Here is a 16,742-nt window from a genome sequence, read left to right on the forward strand (position 1 = left end):
ATGGAGGAATCAATTCCAAGTCCATCTCTCCTTCTGGTCCCAACTACTCTACAGATTGTAATCACCTCCTTCCTCTGACCCTAGGGTGCCCTGCAGACCCTCTCCTTCCCAGATGCTGATGGCCCCCTAAGATTTGCTAAGGCTACCATAACACATTATTTCAGACTGGGTGGCTTAAACAACAGAAGTGTATTTTCTCACAAATTTGGAGGCTAGATATGAGAGATCAGGGTGTCAGAAGCACTGAATTCTCCTGACACCTCTCCTTGGCTTGTGGGTGGGTATTTTCTTCTTGTCTTCACATGATCTTCCCTCCGTCTGTCTCCGTACCAATTTCCTCTCAATGACACTAGTCACAGTGGATTAGTGTCCACAGTATTGCCTTGATTTTACCTTTTTAAAAACCCTATTTCCAAACTCAGTGATATTCTGAGGTACTGGAGATTAGGACTTCAACATTTCATTTTGGGAACATACATTTCAGCCCATAACTAACACATCTTTTCAAAGGGAGCTATCAGTGAAGAGTTCTCATGAGAATGACCTCATTTAAACAGTCCCAAAATTGCAGCCCTGTAACTCAAGCATTTGCTCTGAGGTATTAACACAAGAGAAATGAAACATATCCATATAAAGAATCGTAAATTTAAGAATCAAATGTCTATAATAACTGTTTGATAAAGCCCCAAACCAGAAACAACTCAAATATCTGAAAAAGACAAGTAAATAAAAAAATAGTGGTTAATCCACAGAACATTACATTTCTTGACAATATCAAAAGAATGAACTAATTACACAGGTCCATTGACAACTCTCAAAATAAATAATATACCACATAAGGACACATGGGGGGAAAAAACACAAAACGTTTTATTTTCAATCACGTAAAATTGCAGAAAATACATATTAATCTATTGCAGAAGAAAGTGAATCAATGTTTGTCTGGAGGACAGAGAGAAAGACATAATAATTAAAGGGCATGAATGAATACAGGGTGATGTATACGCACACTGCTATGATTGTGATGATGGTTTCATGGGTTTATATGAATGTCAAAAATCATCAAATGGAACAGTGTAAACATGGACAATTTATTATTTATTAACTATTCTGAAAAGGCATTACAATATAAAAAAAGTTTTCAAAAATAGTTTGGCAAACCCCACCATATCCCTTGTAATGTCCTGGGATCGGCACCTTGCCTCAGTGGCAGCAAATACAGGAAAGCAACGAAAGCCATGTCCATCTGAGTCATTGGGCAAGCAAGCTGCGTAAAGCCTGCACTCCTGGACTGAGATCCTCCTTCCTTCTATCTTTGTTTTCCTTCCTTTGTTGCAATGACCTTTAGGTGCACATTGCAGAAAAGCTACAGGAATCCATAAAACTGTTAGACTTCTTTCTAGAGAGAGGGCGTGCAAGTGAGAGAATGTGGATATGTGGGGACGCACAGGGAGAAGGGAGAGGATCCCAAGCAGGCTCCGCACTAAGGCTTGATCTGTACGCAGGGCCTAATCTTACAACCCTGAGATCCTCACCTGAGTCAAAAACCAAAAATCGGACACTTAACCAACTGAGCCACCCAGGAGCCCCCCATTAGATGATTCTTCTAAGGCCCTCAGCTACACAAGATTTATAGTTCAGAAGGATCTGAGAATTTCTGTATTGGCTCATCCTTCACAGCCATACTGTCCGAACAATAGCAGGCAGCCTTTAAAAGAGGAACATTCTAACCAGTTTGTCGTGTTCTTTTGGCCTCTCTGTTAATCCACCATTTGTGTACAGTTATGATCCTCCTATCATCTTTCAGCCAGTGACACTACCACATAGAATTCTGGGCATCAGAGTACATCACTCCTTTGCAGGGCCTAGGAACATTCCCTGCACCAGTGCTGGGCACAATGCAATACCCCTGCAAACAAGAGAACAATTCTATGTTGTCACCAGAAGTATCAGAGGTTATTACAACTGCCCTCTTTTCAGGACAAGTGCCGACACCACAAAACATCCTGAATCCAGGCTATAATCTAACCACAAAACTTTATAGAATCTTATGAGAAGCCTTGGGCAATAATGCAAACAAGAGCCAAATTAGAGAGAAAACTACCATCCTTCTATCCCCTTGATGCACACAAAGATTGGGGCTCCCATAGCACCTGTTTCTCCTGTCATTCTGAAACCACCCCATGAAGTGAATCTAATCCTTAAGATAAAGGTGACTTACACAACAAGGCCTTTGTTATAACATAAACCAGAATACAGAGGAAGGCTGTTCCTTGGTTGGTGAGTTGGAGGCTGCAAATTTCATCACAAGAGTCATTAGACCAATAATATCCCTAAAAAAGCTGACTTTTCAGGCCACCAGCAGAACTAAGATGGAGTCCTCTGGAACACAATGGAGTCATCCATGCCCTAACTAATCAGAGAGAAAAGAATGAGTCCCCTGGCTTTTCACATTTACCCAGGGAATGGGAAAACACTAAGGCTTACTTTGCTGAACACGTCACTGTGGCTAAGTGACACAAATGCGGGCACCTGCAGGGGAGAGGTGAACGGCTGCTGCTACAGAATCAACGTAATAAAAACTCACATGGGCCTGAGCTGAAACATGCAACACGGTTCTACATACCTGGAATTTATTTTGATGTCTGGATGTATGAGGCTCAATTCAGGCAGATGGTACCCTCAAAAGAGAGCTCCTCGATGTTGTTATACTGAACAAGGAAATACATTTGCTACATATCTAAGTTGTACTTCCCATGTGAACTGTGTGGTAATCAATGAGGTAAGGGCTTCGGCTAATGGCTTTCTCACTCATATTTATAATGCCCAATCCACTATGAACTCTCTGGTGTCGAGTGAGGCCAGAGCTCTTACTGAAGGATTTCCCACATTGGTTACACTTATACGGCCTTTCTCCAGTGTGAACTCTCCGATGGTCACTGAAGTTGGAGCTTCGCCTAAAGGACTTCCCACACTCACTGCACTCATATGGCCTTTCTCCAGTGTGAACTCTCTGGTGCTTAAGGAGTGCAGAGCTTTGGCTAAAAGATTTTCCACATTTGCTGCACTCATAAGGCCTTTCTCCAGTGTGAACTCTCAGATGGAGAACAAGACTGCAATTCTGGCTAAAAGATTTCCTACATTCACTGCACTCATAAGGCTTTGATCCCGTGTGGACTTTCTGGTGTTTTAAAAGACTGGAATTGTAGGTAAAGGATTTCCCACATTCACTGCATTCATAGGGCCGTTCTCCAGTATGAACGGTATGGTGCTGCAGGAGCGCAGAGCTTTGATTAAAGGACTTCCCACATTCACTGCATTCATAGGGCTTTTCTCCAGTGTGAATTCTCTGATGTTGAATGAGGTTCGATCTTTGACTGAAGGATTTGCCACATTCTCCACACTCAAATGGCCTTTCTCCGGTGTGAACCTTCCGATGGTTATTGAGGCTGTAGCTTTGGCTGAAAGATTTCCCACATTCACTGCACTCATAAGGCCTTTCTCCAGTATGAACTCTCCGATGCTGAAAGAGGTTGGAGCTCTGGCTAAAGGATTTCCCACATTCCCCACACTCATAAGGTCTTTCTCCTGTGTGAACTCTCTGGTGTTTAATAAGGCTAGAGTTATGGCTAAAAGATTTCCCACATTCACTGCACATGTAACATCTTTCTCGAGGGTGAATCCTCTGGTGTTGAACGAATGTATGCTTGTGGCTGAAAGCTTCTGTGCTGTCTCCCCAGTGGTGTTGAGTTTTTCCCATGTGGAAGGCCACCCCACATTCAGTTCCATTGTTTGACTTCTCTCCAGTATGTGTGGCCTGTTGCTGGAGGGTTCCTGAGGTGGCCAAGAAGTCCTTCCCAATCTCCCCGCAGATAAAGGGCTTCCCTGACACCTGCAAGCTGCAGTTCTTGACCACTAAAGCTCTGCTTATGTGGTTTCCGAAGGGTTTTTCGCTCATGTGCTGCTTGAGCTGCTGCTGAAGGTTTTCACTGAAATAAAATCTTTTCCCATGTGTCCCACCAGTGTACAGTTTCTCACTGAATTGTGTTTCCTGGTGTTCAGCTGCGTGAAAATTGTCTTTCAAGACCAGACCACACACCTCACAGGGGTTGGCCTTCTGGGGAAAAAGACCTGTCTTGGGAGTCCTGACCTGTGACTCTCTTTCTACAGAAATGCTCTGCTCAGAACGTGCCTCCTCATCCTCTGCTCCATGCCAACAACCTGAAAGTAGGAAATGCTGGTGAAGTGCACGGTGACATTTGTGGGTAGGCAGCCACTACCCAGGTATGTCTAACAAACCCAGAAACAAGTCCATGAGATTGTTTATAGGATAGGAGGTTTGAATTCAGGCTGAGGCTGAGATGCTTAGCTGTACTGCCACTAATGATCACAAAATGCGGGCTCAGGGGCACTTCTGAGGTGAAATAAACACACTGAGGAGAGACGAGGTCTACACATAACTTTCAACCGGATATAGTCTGTCACATAGAAGGGTGTGTTCAGGCTCAGGAAAATTCGACAGTGAAAGAGAAACTGTGTGTGCAAGAATCTGTGTGCACCTCATGACACAACACACAGGAGCCAATGAGGAGAGTCCCCACATGAAGCAGTGATTAAAATGGTCAAGATGTGCAGATCAGAGAGGTGTGGATTAGCCCTGGGCGGGAAGTAAGAGTACAAGTGATGACCAGCAGTTGACCAGTCACCTGAGGGTGACGACTGGGGAAGGAAAGGCAGGTATGAAGTCTGGGGGCCACGGTCATTACCAACAAAAGACCAGTCACAAACAGGAAGTTTCTGGTATGATGTGCACACAGCCCTGACATCTTGCTCTCCCCTAGGTGTCACTGTTCGGAGCTGGGCTGTGAACCACAACAGACTCTCCACCACAACCCCGAGACGAGCAGCTGTGTTGCCCCTGGATGATCCAGGTGCTAATAAGGGGAAGACGGGAGAGATAAGGGGCCAGCACTGGCCAAGAACAGCTCAGCACATGCAGCGCACAGGAAAGAAAACTATTATAAAGACAACTTCCAAGGAGGATCTTGCAAGAACAGACAGTGGTCTACATAACCGTGATGGTCAGTGACGGCAATTTCTGGCCCAAGAAGGAATAAGGAAATGTCAGCTAGAGGAAGAAAGTGGAACCTGGGATACTCGGGTGCTTTGTAACTGTTAGTTACCTGCCAGAGAGAGGGCAGCAAAGTGGGATCCACTGGGCTGACTGGAACACTCCTGACCCTGGTTCCTTCCCTGGGAGGCTTGGGAGTCTCAGGTGGTGGGGCTACTCAAGGAGTAGGCAGTGCACATACCTCAGCCCAGCCAACAACACTGCCATTCAAGGAAGTGGAGAAGGAAGCAGAGACCACAATCCTGATGGGAGGACAGACCAGCCCTTGGGGAAAAAGGGAAATGGAAAGACTAGCTCAGGGGACAGAGGCAGGTGTGAGGACCTTACCCAGGGAGGTTATAAGTGCCAAGTTCTCCAGCATCACATCCTGGTACAGGTGTCTCTGAGCCTCATCAAGAAGATCCCATTCCTCCCAGGAGAAGGACACGGCAATGTCCTCAAAGGTCACAATACCCTGGCAAGATGGAGACAGATGAAACCATAAACAGCCTCTCCCTCAAAGATGACAATCCAACCCCTCCACATCTATCCCTCACCCATCCTTTCCTAAGCATCCAACACAGAAGAGAAACCAGGCCCTAGCACCAGTGGTGCCACTGTTTCCTCACAGGCCCACTGATCATGGGCACCACCCATCAGAAAGACGAGGCAGGTGGATAACAAGGTACCAAACAAGGGTCTGGCACAGAGGCATTCACCCATTTCTGCTACACAATTCACCTAGTATGGACAAGCCACCCAGCTCTCAAGCCCAGGGCCCTGGGGCATCAGGCACACTCCCTCCACAAGTACATGTCATTCCTTAGATGGCACATCCCCACATTGCAGACACTGTCACCTGCCCGTGGCTGCCACCAGCTTATTGCCCTGCATACCTTAGGCAACTCTCTGGCCTTACAGTTATAGATGACTTTATTTCAATCACCTCCTCTTCAACCCACGGTGAAGAAGGGACTGTGTGCTAGGGTGACAGAGATGGCCAAACACAGAACACCTAACACTGGCCACATGAGATCGAGAGCACTTTTCTAACCATATATACTCACAGCGTGGGAGAGAAGGACACCACATGCCACACTGGGCCACATGGGGTGGCAGTCTGGGAAAGAGTTAACAGCTGGTGGTTGTGAGATCCAAGCTTTGTAATATCGACACAAAGAGGTACCCGTTTCCCCTGGGAAGATGCCACTGACTTATCTGAGTAACTCCATAGGCAGGTAAGGAGCTGAAACCAACTAAAGAGGGATAGGCCCCTGAGCCCCTTGATAAAAACAGTATTTAGTTAGATCTTAGTTCTGAGGGAAGAGTGGGGAGCAAAGCAGCACTCTGGCCACCTGAGCCTCTCAGGGTTTTCAGACATCAGTGCCACACATAATATTGGGTCTTGGTTTTAGACCTTGCACCAAAACCTGACAACAGCATCCACAGGAGGCTCTGCAAATTCAAGTAGGATTGAATGTGACCATTGACTTCTCAAGACTCCCACAAGCCATCACAGCCCCAAATCCTCCTATGAAGCCTTCACTGCTCGGGTCTGTTCCTTGCTTCAGATATATGGATCTCAGACACCGACAGCCCTATTGCACGAGGTGCTGCACTGCCATCCCCAAAGCAGTCACAATCTTCCTCTGCCTACCTAACCCTCACTCAAAGCCCAGCTCCACTGATAGTTCACCCCAGGCCTTAATGACTCTCACAAATGACCACATTTGCCCTTGACCTTATCTTCCTGGCTGAACGAAACAGCCCAGGCCCCAACAAAGCCCTCACAAAATCCTGGTGAGTGCAAAGAGCGGTGCAGAGACCCACTCTGGTCTGCATGACATCTCGCCTTGGTTATCCCTTGCCTCTGTGTCTACCTCATTCACGTCCACTCTTGTGTTGTAAGCCTGGCCACCTGCCAGACTACCCTGTCCCTGACACACACTCCTTTTAGTGCCATATACCTGCTTCATTTGTGTTTGTGAAGCCTCTACCCATCAGCTGGGTACCCAGACAAGAAACCCAGTCCACAGTCCCCATCCTCCCCTGCCTGGTCCCCTATTAGCTTTATAATAATAACCTGAAGATTACCCCTCCTGATCGGGAACATCCTGAATCCTCCAACCTCAACCTTCCTCAGATTCCAACACTATGTATACAACTGCCCACATCATGCATCAATTCAGTCATCTCTGAAACACCTCAAACTCTCAATATACCTAAATCAAAGCTCCTAACACCCCCTCCCCATAGTGAATATTACTACCACATTCTTCACCTTAGATGATGGACCTTCCAGTCCTACAGCTGCTAAGACCTAAAACACTGGGGTCATTCCTGAGTCCTGTATTCACTCCTCCATCATCAGAGAATCTAGTTGTCCATTTACTTATCTTTTTTTTTTTTTTTAAAGATTTTATTTATTTGACAGAGAGAGACACAGCGAAGAGAGGAAACACAAGCAGGGTGAGTAGAAGAGGGAGAGGCAGGCTTCCCTCTCAGCAGGGAGCCGGACGCAGGGCTCCATCCCAGCACCCTGGGATCATGACCTGAGCCAAGACAGATGCCCCCTAGTTGCCCATTTAAAACAAACATCCAGAATACAACCACTTTTCCTAAGCCACACCTCTAGTCCATCAACTCTCACCAGGACTTTGGCAGCAGCCTGCAGCCTGATCCTCCTTCCTCCTCCCTCTGTCTCGCTGTCTGTTCTACACTTGATGTCTGTTCTACACTCAGCAGCCAGCCGAGTCTGCTAAGACCTTAGGATCACTTTCTCCCTCTGAGTCACACCTCCCATCACCTCCAGAACACACACCAACCTCTCAGTCATTCCAGTCTTGATTCCCGCCAACCTGTTCTTTGTTCCCACCTAAAATGACACCTGTGCTTTTCTGAACACTCAGTCAACTATAAACATATGCGTATCTTGGAACAAGTTCCTAGTGCATCCGGGGATCTTTTCTATATAAAGTCTGAGATGGACTTAGGCCCCTCTGTTTGGGATTTCCCTACGGCTCCCAGACCCAGGCCTGGGGGAACGGCCCTTAAGCGCCCCAGGACATAATAATCCAGAGAATATGCGGGTGGTGGCCAGGGCCACGAGCCTGGTGGGCGGCTGAGACCCCCCACCAGCCTGTGTAAGTTCCACAGCACCTCTGCCGCAATGGGAAACCGTGTAGAGAGGCTGGCAGTGGAGGGACGGGTCCACGGCAGGGTTCGCTGGGCTCACGTAACCCGTACCTTAGGTGACCTCACGTAACCCGTACCTTAGGTGACCTCACAGCTCTCAGTGCTGTGTCCCCTCTTGCCAACTGTGCCACCTGAACTAAGATCCAACCTCCTAGGGCCTCAATGTCCTCTACATTGCCCTCGGTCTGCTCTCCCTCTAAACCACCTTCGGGAAACTTTTAAATCGCAAATGGAGATCCGGTCCCTCTTTCGGCCAAAGTCCCCTTGGCGCCCAGAGTCCTCACGAAGGTCCCGCACCTCGGCCCGCCAGCGCAGGTGTGGCTCCGCCTCACGCTCTGTCCCCGGAGTGCAGAATCCCAGCGCCTCAAGCCCCCTGCAGCCCCCGCCCTGGCGGCCCATCAGCCCGGAGCCCGCGCCCGCACGCAGCCCGCCGGCGCTCACGCACGCGCCCCCGCCCACCGGTGCCTCCCTGTCCCGGACACTCCGGCCTGGGCCGCAGGGCCGCGAGCAGGCGCCCCGCTCTCGGGCCTTCGAAGTCTGGGAGGGGGGCGGTAGGGAGGGCCGGGGGGACAAGCACTTACCTCAGCCGGGTCGCTGGGCGAGGCCGCCGCCATCCGACTCGGTGGGCGGAGCGGACACCCGGGCCGACGGTCCCCGTCCCGGTCCCCGGCGCGGAGCAGCCCGGGCGGTGTCGCCTGCCGCGGACCCAACTGTGTGCGGCGAGAACAGCGCCTCCCCTCGCGCCTTCTCGATTAGTCACCCCGAACCTGAACCTACGCTTCAGAACATTAGCGGACGAACAGGCGTGAAAGAGGTAAAAAGACCGCCAGGGGGATGAGGACGGAAGTTCCGCCCCGACGTTAGGCGCACACGCACAACGACTTTTCCTACCTTCATTGGTCAGAGGTGCAGTCCATCGAAGCGCGCTCTTCTGGGTAATGTAGTTCACAGACTCACAGGACGAGGACAAGACATTTCCATTGACCTCTAGAAGGAAAGGGCACGTCCTCTTAAGCGCTCTGGAAATTGGGGTCTAACGTACCAGGCCAGGGGGGAAGTGGTGCCTGCAACTGATCACGCAGGTGTTTGTAGGCATTATTGCAGACCCCTTGATTCTCAGCGTGGTTCCAAAGCTAAAAATATTTCATATGATCCTAAAGACTACAGATCCAAATGCACATATCATTCTATAGAGTCATTTAGATCCAAAATATGTCCCTGGAAGCAGAACCTCGTAAGCGTCATCATCCCACAAGTCAAATATACCCAGGAGCATTAGAGACAGTTTTGTTGGTCTGGACAAGGCAGAAATACTTTGTATAGGGCCATGACAGAGAAGATACAGGATGAATGTGAGGCCACCCTGAAGCAAGAGTTTAAAAAAAAAAAAAAATGCACCCATAGAAAACATTTCTCTAATCTGATCATTACTTTTTGCATCCAATTCATTGAGCAATACTTTTTCCATTTAATATCTTTATGTCCTAGCATAAACCCAGTTCCTTGTAGAAATCTAACATCCACCAAAAAAAGATCAATGTAATAAATGTTGTTTTGGAAGGCGACAATGGCTGCAGTGTTCCAAGATGGAGCATGTATACAAAGGCTGCTTTCCTTTTCCAAGGAATTGGGGTACTTAAAACCAGGATATCTCATTGTCTGGAAGTGATTATCATTTCTCTTGCAGGGACTGTTTTCCACAGGGAACCGGTATTACCTCAGAACTACAGTTGCAAAATGCAAATTACAGAAAGCTATTACCAGTGACTATGTAGTGATTCAGAAGTGGTGGAAGACAGAGCTTTGATGAAACATCAGTGGATAGGGGAAGAGTTAAGACCTCAGAGAAGATTTAGCAGTGATGTCTGAGAACAGGAATATTTAGGTTGAACACATGACCAGAATGGTCACTCTGATGAAAACATTGTGCAGTATCAGTGGAGGAAAGAAACAATGTAGACAGAGTAGACAGAATTATACAAATACACAGAGAAGCTGAGGCTTACTGTATAGTGTTATCCTTTTAGAATTGTGTCTGCACACCTGTGTGTCATTCTGTCTGGGTCCTGAATTCAAATTGGCTTCTAGAAAAGTTGTTTGTGGTAAAAACGAAGACATGCTCTGTATACAGATCTGTACTATGCTTTTCTCACTTAACTACATATCTTGGACAGCCTAAAGCCACTTCCTCATTTTATATCCACACGTATTAGACCTAAACCTGACTCTTTTCAAAGATGCTGCACATTTCACTGTCCTGCTCCATAGTTGCCCAACTGATCCAGTTAATATCTCTCCTATTTTCCCCCAAGGTCCTTCCTCCAAGCCCATGCAAAACTCTGCGGAGACTTCTAGGTTAGTCCCTTGTTTACCTGGCCATTCCTAGAGGTCTCCTGTACTGAGAACTTGGCCAGGTATTGAAGGTATGAAGGCCTGGAGACTGGTGATACTAACACAAGCCTCAGGCTCCAGATCCCTATGGTTGGGGTGCTGTTCAGTCTTGCTGCACTCCTTTCAGTCCAGAAAGCAGAAGCAAGGTCCACATCATACTCACTGTATCCTGAGTGCTCTGCCTCAATGCTGTGTCCATAAGAGAGTATAGCTCAATCAAAGGATAGTTCACCTGCCAGATGCATACCAAGCCAATAAAGGACTGACCCCCAGCTTCCAAAGTGGGGAAAAATTGGCTACTTATTGGTTGGCACCACCAAGGAGAACAGGGAGCTAATGCTCAAACTCCTGAACTCCCTGATGGGAGGAGGGATCTCTGAAGGTAGATGCTATTGACTGGAAGCCCATGAAGTCATCTTAACAGATGCTATATACTTTGGGTGCTCTTTCATCTGGTCCCATGGAGGTTTGTTCTATCTCGTAAGACTTAAAATCTGGGGACGCCTGGGTGGCTCAGTTGGTTAAGCAGCTGCCTTCGGCTCAGGTCATGATCCCAGCGTCCTGGGATCGAGTCCCACATCGGGCTCCTTGCTCCACGGGGAGCCTGCTTCTCCCTCTGACTCTGCCTTCCACTCTGTCTGCCTGTGCTTGCTTTCGCTCGTGCTCTATCTCTGACAAATAAATAAATAAATAAAATCTTTAAAAAAAAAAAAAAGACTCAAAATCTGAAAAATAGGGTCACCTGGGTGGCTCAGGGGGTTAAGCCTCTGCCTTTGGCTCAGGTCATGATCTCAGGGTCCTGGGATTGAGCCCCGCATTGGGATCTCTGCTCAGTGGGGGGGCCTGCTTCTCCCTCCCTCTCTGTCTGCCTGCTTGTGATCTCTCTCTCTCTCTGTGCCAAATAAATAAATAAAATCTTTTAAAAAATCCCTACAATTTAGACAGAATGTCTTTTAATCACAAGAAATGCAGGTACACGTTTCTGCACAACACGGCAGAATGGTGGAAATTTCTTACATATGTATCAGAATCACATGGAAGCTTATTAAAACAGATACTTGGACCTGATCCACAAAGTGCGCGACCCAGTATATCTGGGTCTGGGATTCAGAATGTGCATTTCAAAAGTCCATAGGTGACACTGTGGTCAAAGGTCCAGGGATCAAACTGTGAAAATCAGAATTCTAGGAAAGGTGAGGTTGACTGGTCCCAGGCCCCACCCAGTCCACCGTGGTGATTTGCAGGTTCTGAGAAACAGAGCCAGGATTTCTCACACACATGCCCTGAGTGTTATCTGTACTGAGCCAAGAAAAGGAAAGGCCAACTGGCCTTGAGTCCCAGGCCATCCACTGCTGAGACCCGTTATGCCTGCACTGACGGAATAACCTAAACAACTGCTTTAAACTGCCCAGAGCTTACTGCAAACATATCCATGAGGCTCACCCCTTAATTTCAACTGTTTTTTCCTCTTACTAAAGAGGCCCCCTTATTGGGCTGAGTATTATTACGTTCTATACTTATCTCTCAGGAGACTCACCTTGTCTTCCCTTCCACTTCGTCTGCCACTTCCTGACATAGGACATATTTCTTCAGTTACTCTTTTCAATTCCTGGTCTTTCTTGAAAACAACACAAGTCCCAGAATGCAAGGGTCTTTGTCTCTCTTAGGACCCCAAGTCCTCCATGCACCTAGAATAAGCGCCTAAAACCAAATTTTTGTTCACTAATCATCAGGAAGACCAAAAATAAACACATTTCTATTTCCCTACAAATTGTATACTTCTGGGTACTCTAAATGTCCCCTTTAACTCTTTTTCCATGAGGTTATTGCTCAGACTTTACAAAAATGGAGATTTGCATTTTGGAGACAAAATTTCAGATTGATCATCCTGGTCATATCTGCAGCTTGTTGGGGCGTGTTCTCAGCCATCACTGCTAAAATGTCTCTGAGGTCTTAGATTTTCTCACCTTCTACAGATGTTTCACCAAAGTTATTATTATTAGATTTTATTTTTTTATTTGACAGAGAGATAGTGAGAAAGGGAATGCAAGCAGGGAGACTGGGAAAGGGGGACGTAGGTTTCCCACCTGGTAAGGAACCCGGATCCCAGGATCCTGGGATCATGACCTGAATGGAAGGCAGATTCTTAAACACTGAACCACCCAGGTGCCCCACCAAAGTTCTTTCTGCCACCAACTTAGAAGCACTACATAAATATAGTAATTTTACAACTGTTTTCCTGAGATTATATCAATTCTTCAAGTACAATAGTCCAGGGGCACGTGGGTTGCTCAGTGGGTTAAGCCTCTGCTTTCAGTTCAGGTCATGATCTCAGGGTCCTGGGATCGAGCCCCATAACTGGCTCCCTGCTCAGCAGGAAGCTTGATTCTCCCTCTCAATCTGCCTGCATGTCTGACTACTTGTGATCACTGTCAAACAAATAAAATCTTTAAAAAAACAAAACAGTCCATGGATCATCTCAAAATGACAATCAGTTTGCAGCAGTGGAACAATAAATTTAAGATATTCCCAGTATCTCCAGGTAGAAAGACTCTTGGTGTACATGCTTCAGTTTGAAACACTGCAGCCACGGTACCACACCAAAATAGCACTTTTCTCATTGATGTCTTTTTAAGAATAATGTTATATTCCTAAAAGGAACTGAATGTAATTGGGATATCAGTAAGGCATTAAATGGATAAAGTGTTTCTCAGTGAATGGGACAGAATAGTTGACTCTAAGGCAGATGTTCTCTTCAAAATACAAAGATCTGTTAAAGAAAAATTATTGGCTCTCCTAAGTGACTGAGTCAGTTAGGCGTCTGTCTTCAGCTCAGGTAATATCTTAGGGTCTTGGGATCCAGACTGTCTGGCTTGCATCTCAGGAGGGAGTAAGCCCACACACAGACTCTCTATCTCAAATAAATAAATAAAATCATCAAAAAAATTATTAAGACACTCATTGAAAGAGTAGTGAAGACTTTATTCAGGAGCATTTCCAGAGATGCAGGGACAAAGGGAACTTACAGTAGGGGGAAGGCACACTAAACTCCTTTAGCCATTGTTCTAGCCTCATTAAGCACAGAAAAGTACACACTGGAGAAAGGCTTTAGGAGGACAGTGACTTTGAAACATTCACTGGGTCTTTCATTTCAGTGACCATTCAAATATTCATACTGAAACGGCTCTGTGAGTATCTGAATGTGGGATATTCTTTACCTAGGAGTCCAAACTCCTAAAAACACTACTGGGTTCCCCTTGACGAAGGCCCGTGAGTGTGGAGAATGTGGAAAATGGCTAACCAAAGGCTAACCTCATCACACCCCAGAGAACTCGTGAAAGCCCTTACAAAAGCCTTGAAAATGAGAAAACCTTCTACTGAAGGACTTGACGTCATAGGAGTTCACAAATTTCAAATGGGACAACTACCTTAACTGCGCAGGTATTTATTTGATGAGAGTAACAGCACTGGAGGAAATCCCTCATGAAGGTGCCATTTGCCTGCATTGACATTCATACATTCAAACATCGACATAAATCCCAGGTATGTAGCAGCTGCACTGCAGTCTTTGAACCTGCCCAGGGCCGTATCCCGGTGTCAGGACAGTTGCTGGAGGACTGATGAGCAGCCTGAGCACTTACTCCTTCCCCATTTTTCTTCTCTGAGAGGGCATGGATCTCGCCCGGTTTTGTCCTAGAGGACTGTTGGTGATTTGAAAAGGAGGATGGCATATCAGGGATGTATCATCCTTGTGAAACTCTGAAGGCATTTCCCCAGCCTCCAAATCACCAACCCAGAAACAGTCTGCCTCCCATTGCTCTTGCTGTACGACAATAAAGGTCATATTTTTTAAGCCACCATTAATCTTGGGGATTCTGTTCACTCTGTGTGTGTTGAAATTAACTGTGTTTGTGGGCATGAAGGGGTGAAGAGAGTTGTGTGCCTCAGAGGGGACTGTATGATGGCAGAAGACAGCTCCGCAGCTTTGACCGAGTTTGCATGGCTGCTTCAAGCCTTTAAGGAAAGACTGCAGGGCTCTGTGGTCCTGAGTTATAGCTGGATGCCAGAATGTTTTGTGGGGTCACCCGGAGTGGGAGCTGTTTTAGCCTGAAGTGGGGGCTGCTGTTGGTTGTTGTTTCACAGCCTTTAGTGCTTTTGAGCAAATGGTCTTGTTTTCTTATTCACAGGGGCTATTGATGGTGAAGGAGGTCTATTCTCCAGGGCCAGCAGCAGCGCCAGGGGCCTTGATCCTCTGAATTCTGTAGCATAATGTCACTGATTTTAAGATTATAAAGTCTAGGGACACCTGGGTGGCTCAGTTGGTTAAGTGGCTGCTTTTGGCTCAGGTCCTGACCCCAGCGTCCTGGGATCGAGTCCCACATCGGGCTCCTTGCTTGGCGGGGAGCCTGCTTCTCCCTCAGCCTCTGCTTGCCATGCTGTTGCCTGTGCTCGCTCATTCTCTCTCTCTCTGACAAAAAAATAAATCAAATCTTTTTAAAAAAAAAAAGATTATAAGGACCAGGGGAATGACCGTTGGTCCAGAAACACTGGATTAATAGAGAGTGCAGGAGACCAATAAACAGGTTGCAGTGTACCTGTTTGGAAAGGGCATGCACAGTGTTTAGGTGGGAGGACTGTGAAGGATGAGCGGGTAGAGAAATTCTCAGGACCCCGATATGGATGTATCTTGTGTAGGGCCTGTCAGGAGAAAGTACGCTATAGGTTTTGTGGATTCCTTGGTCCGTCTGGGTTGTCCACCAAAGGCCATGGTTGTGCATGGCAGCGAAGCAAGGACAGAGATGGGAGAGATCTCTTGGTGCAGCCATGAGGTCTTTGTGACTCAGCCAGTATCCATGTTGAATGAACTGGGAATGCCTTCACTGCTCACCTGTTTGTACAGGTGTCTTCTGATGAGGAGAAAGGTGGTGGAGTCCGTATGGTGGCCAGACCTAATCTTCTAAAGCGTAGAGAACCCAACTTAATTTGAACCGTGTTGTTAAGTTTCAGTAAGGTACAAATGACATGAAATGCCCAACATTAAATTGTGCAGTTTGACACTGACTTTCACATAAGCCCATGAGGCCATCAGTCATGATAATAAAGTTTTCCATCACCCCCACATTTCCTTTGTGTTCTTTAATAATCTCTCCTCGAGGCGGCCATTGACTTTTCATTATAATCAATGAGTTTGCACTTTCTAGAATTTGTATGATTGAAGTTGTGAAGTGTTGTGTCCTCCTTTTCCTTGGGTCCCCTCGTGAGACACATTTATTTTACAGTTCATCAGTGGTGCTTACACGAACAGTTCACTGTATCTATGAGATATCCATATAGCACTATTTATTTACTTATTCATCTGTTCACAGATATTTTACGTGTTTCCACTTTTGTGGGCTGCAAGTCAGTCTGCTGCAGAAGGGGCGCCTGGGTGTCTCAGTTGGTTCCAAGTTCCAACTGCTGGTTTGGGCTCAGGTCACGATCTCGTGGTTGAGACTGAACCCAGCGAGCCTGGTGTTGGGCTCCGCCCTGAGCGTGGAGCCTGCTTAAGATTCTCTCTCTCACTCCCCTCTGCCCCAGCCTCCCTCACCCCCACTCCCCCCCACCCTGCTTTCCCATGTGCAGTGGTGCTTTCTTGCCCCTAAATAAACAACTATTTTAACATATGACAAATGTTATTAACGCTCCATTTTCTCAATTTGACTCACAAATGTTGCTTCTTAAGCCACGTGTATTGCAGTTAAGATCCAGACTGTTTCCCTACGCCCTACAGTAGCTGTCTCACATGTCTGTTAACCCACGGGTCCCACTTGCCTTGTTACTGTTGGCTGAGGCCCTTGTTCTTTAGAGCTTGCCGCGTCCTGGGCGCTGCTTATCGAGTCTCAAAGGCTGTCCAGCTGACCACCCACGCCCACAGTCCTGCACACTAGCTAGTGAGGAGACAGGTGATGAGGTTTGTCCCCGCAGGTGTGTGTGGTGGTGACTGTCGGGATGTGGAATGGAATCTTCCTCCCCCCGTGGGTCTTCTCCACACTCCACTATTTGAGAC

The 16,742-nt window shown here is 47.0% G+C and overlaps 1 protein-coding gene across 1 annotated transcript in view; it reads right to left on the minus strand.

Annotated features, from left to right (window-relative positions):
- Window positions 1–852: 852 nt before the first annotated feature.
- Window positions 853–16,742, minus strand: part of LOC101687694 (zinc finger protein 211-like) — a 43,391-nt gene continuing 27,501 nt past the window's right edge. Inside the window, exons 2-4 of the mRNA XM_004776882.3 lie at window positions 8,887–9,292; window positions 5,459–5,585; window positions 853–4,221 (exon numbers count right to left, since the gene is read on the minus strand). Coding sequence (XP_004776939.1) covers window positions 2,741–4,221; window positions 5,459–5,585; window positions 8,887–8,919 — 1,641 coding nt within the window. The 5' untranslated portion in view covers window positions 8,920–9,292 and the 3' untranslated portion in view covers window positions 853–2,740. The remainder of the gene's footprint in view (window positions 4,222–5,458; window positions 5,586–8,886; window positions 9,293–16,742) is intronic.

Source organism: Mustela putorius, unplaced genomic scaffold (genome assembly GCF_011764305.1).
Source record: "Mustela putorius furo isolate JIRA1106 unplaced genomic scaffold, ASM1176430v1.1 tig00000196_pilon_pilon_pilon, whole genome shotgun sequence".
Lineage (NCBI taxonomy): Eukaryota > Metazoa > Chordata > Mammalia > Carnivora > Mustelidae > Mustela > Mustela putorius.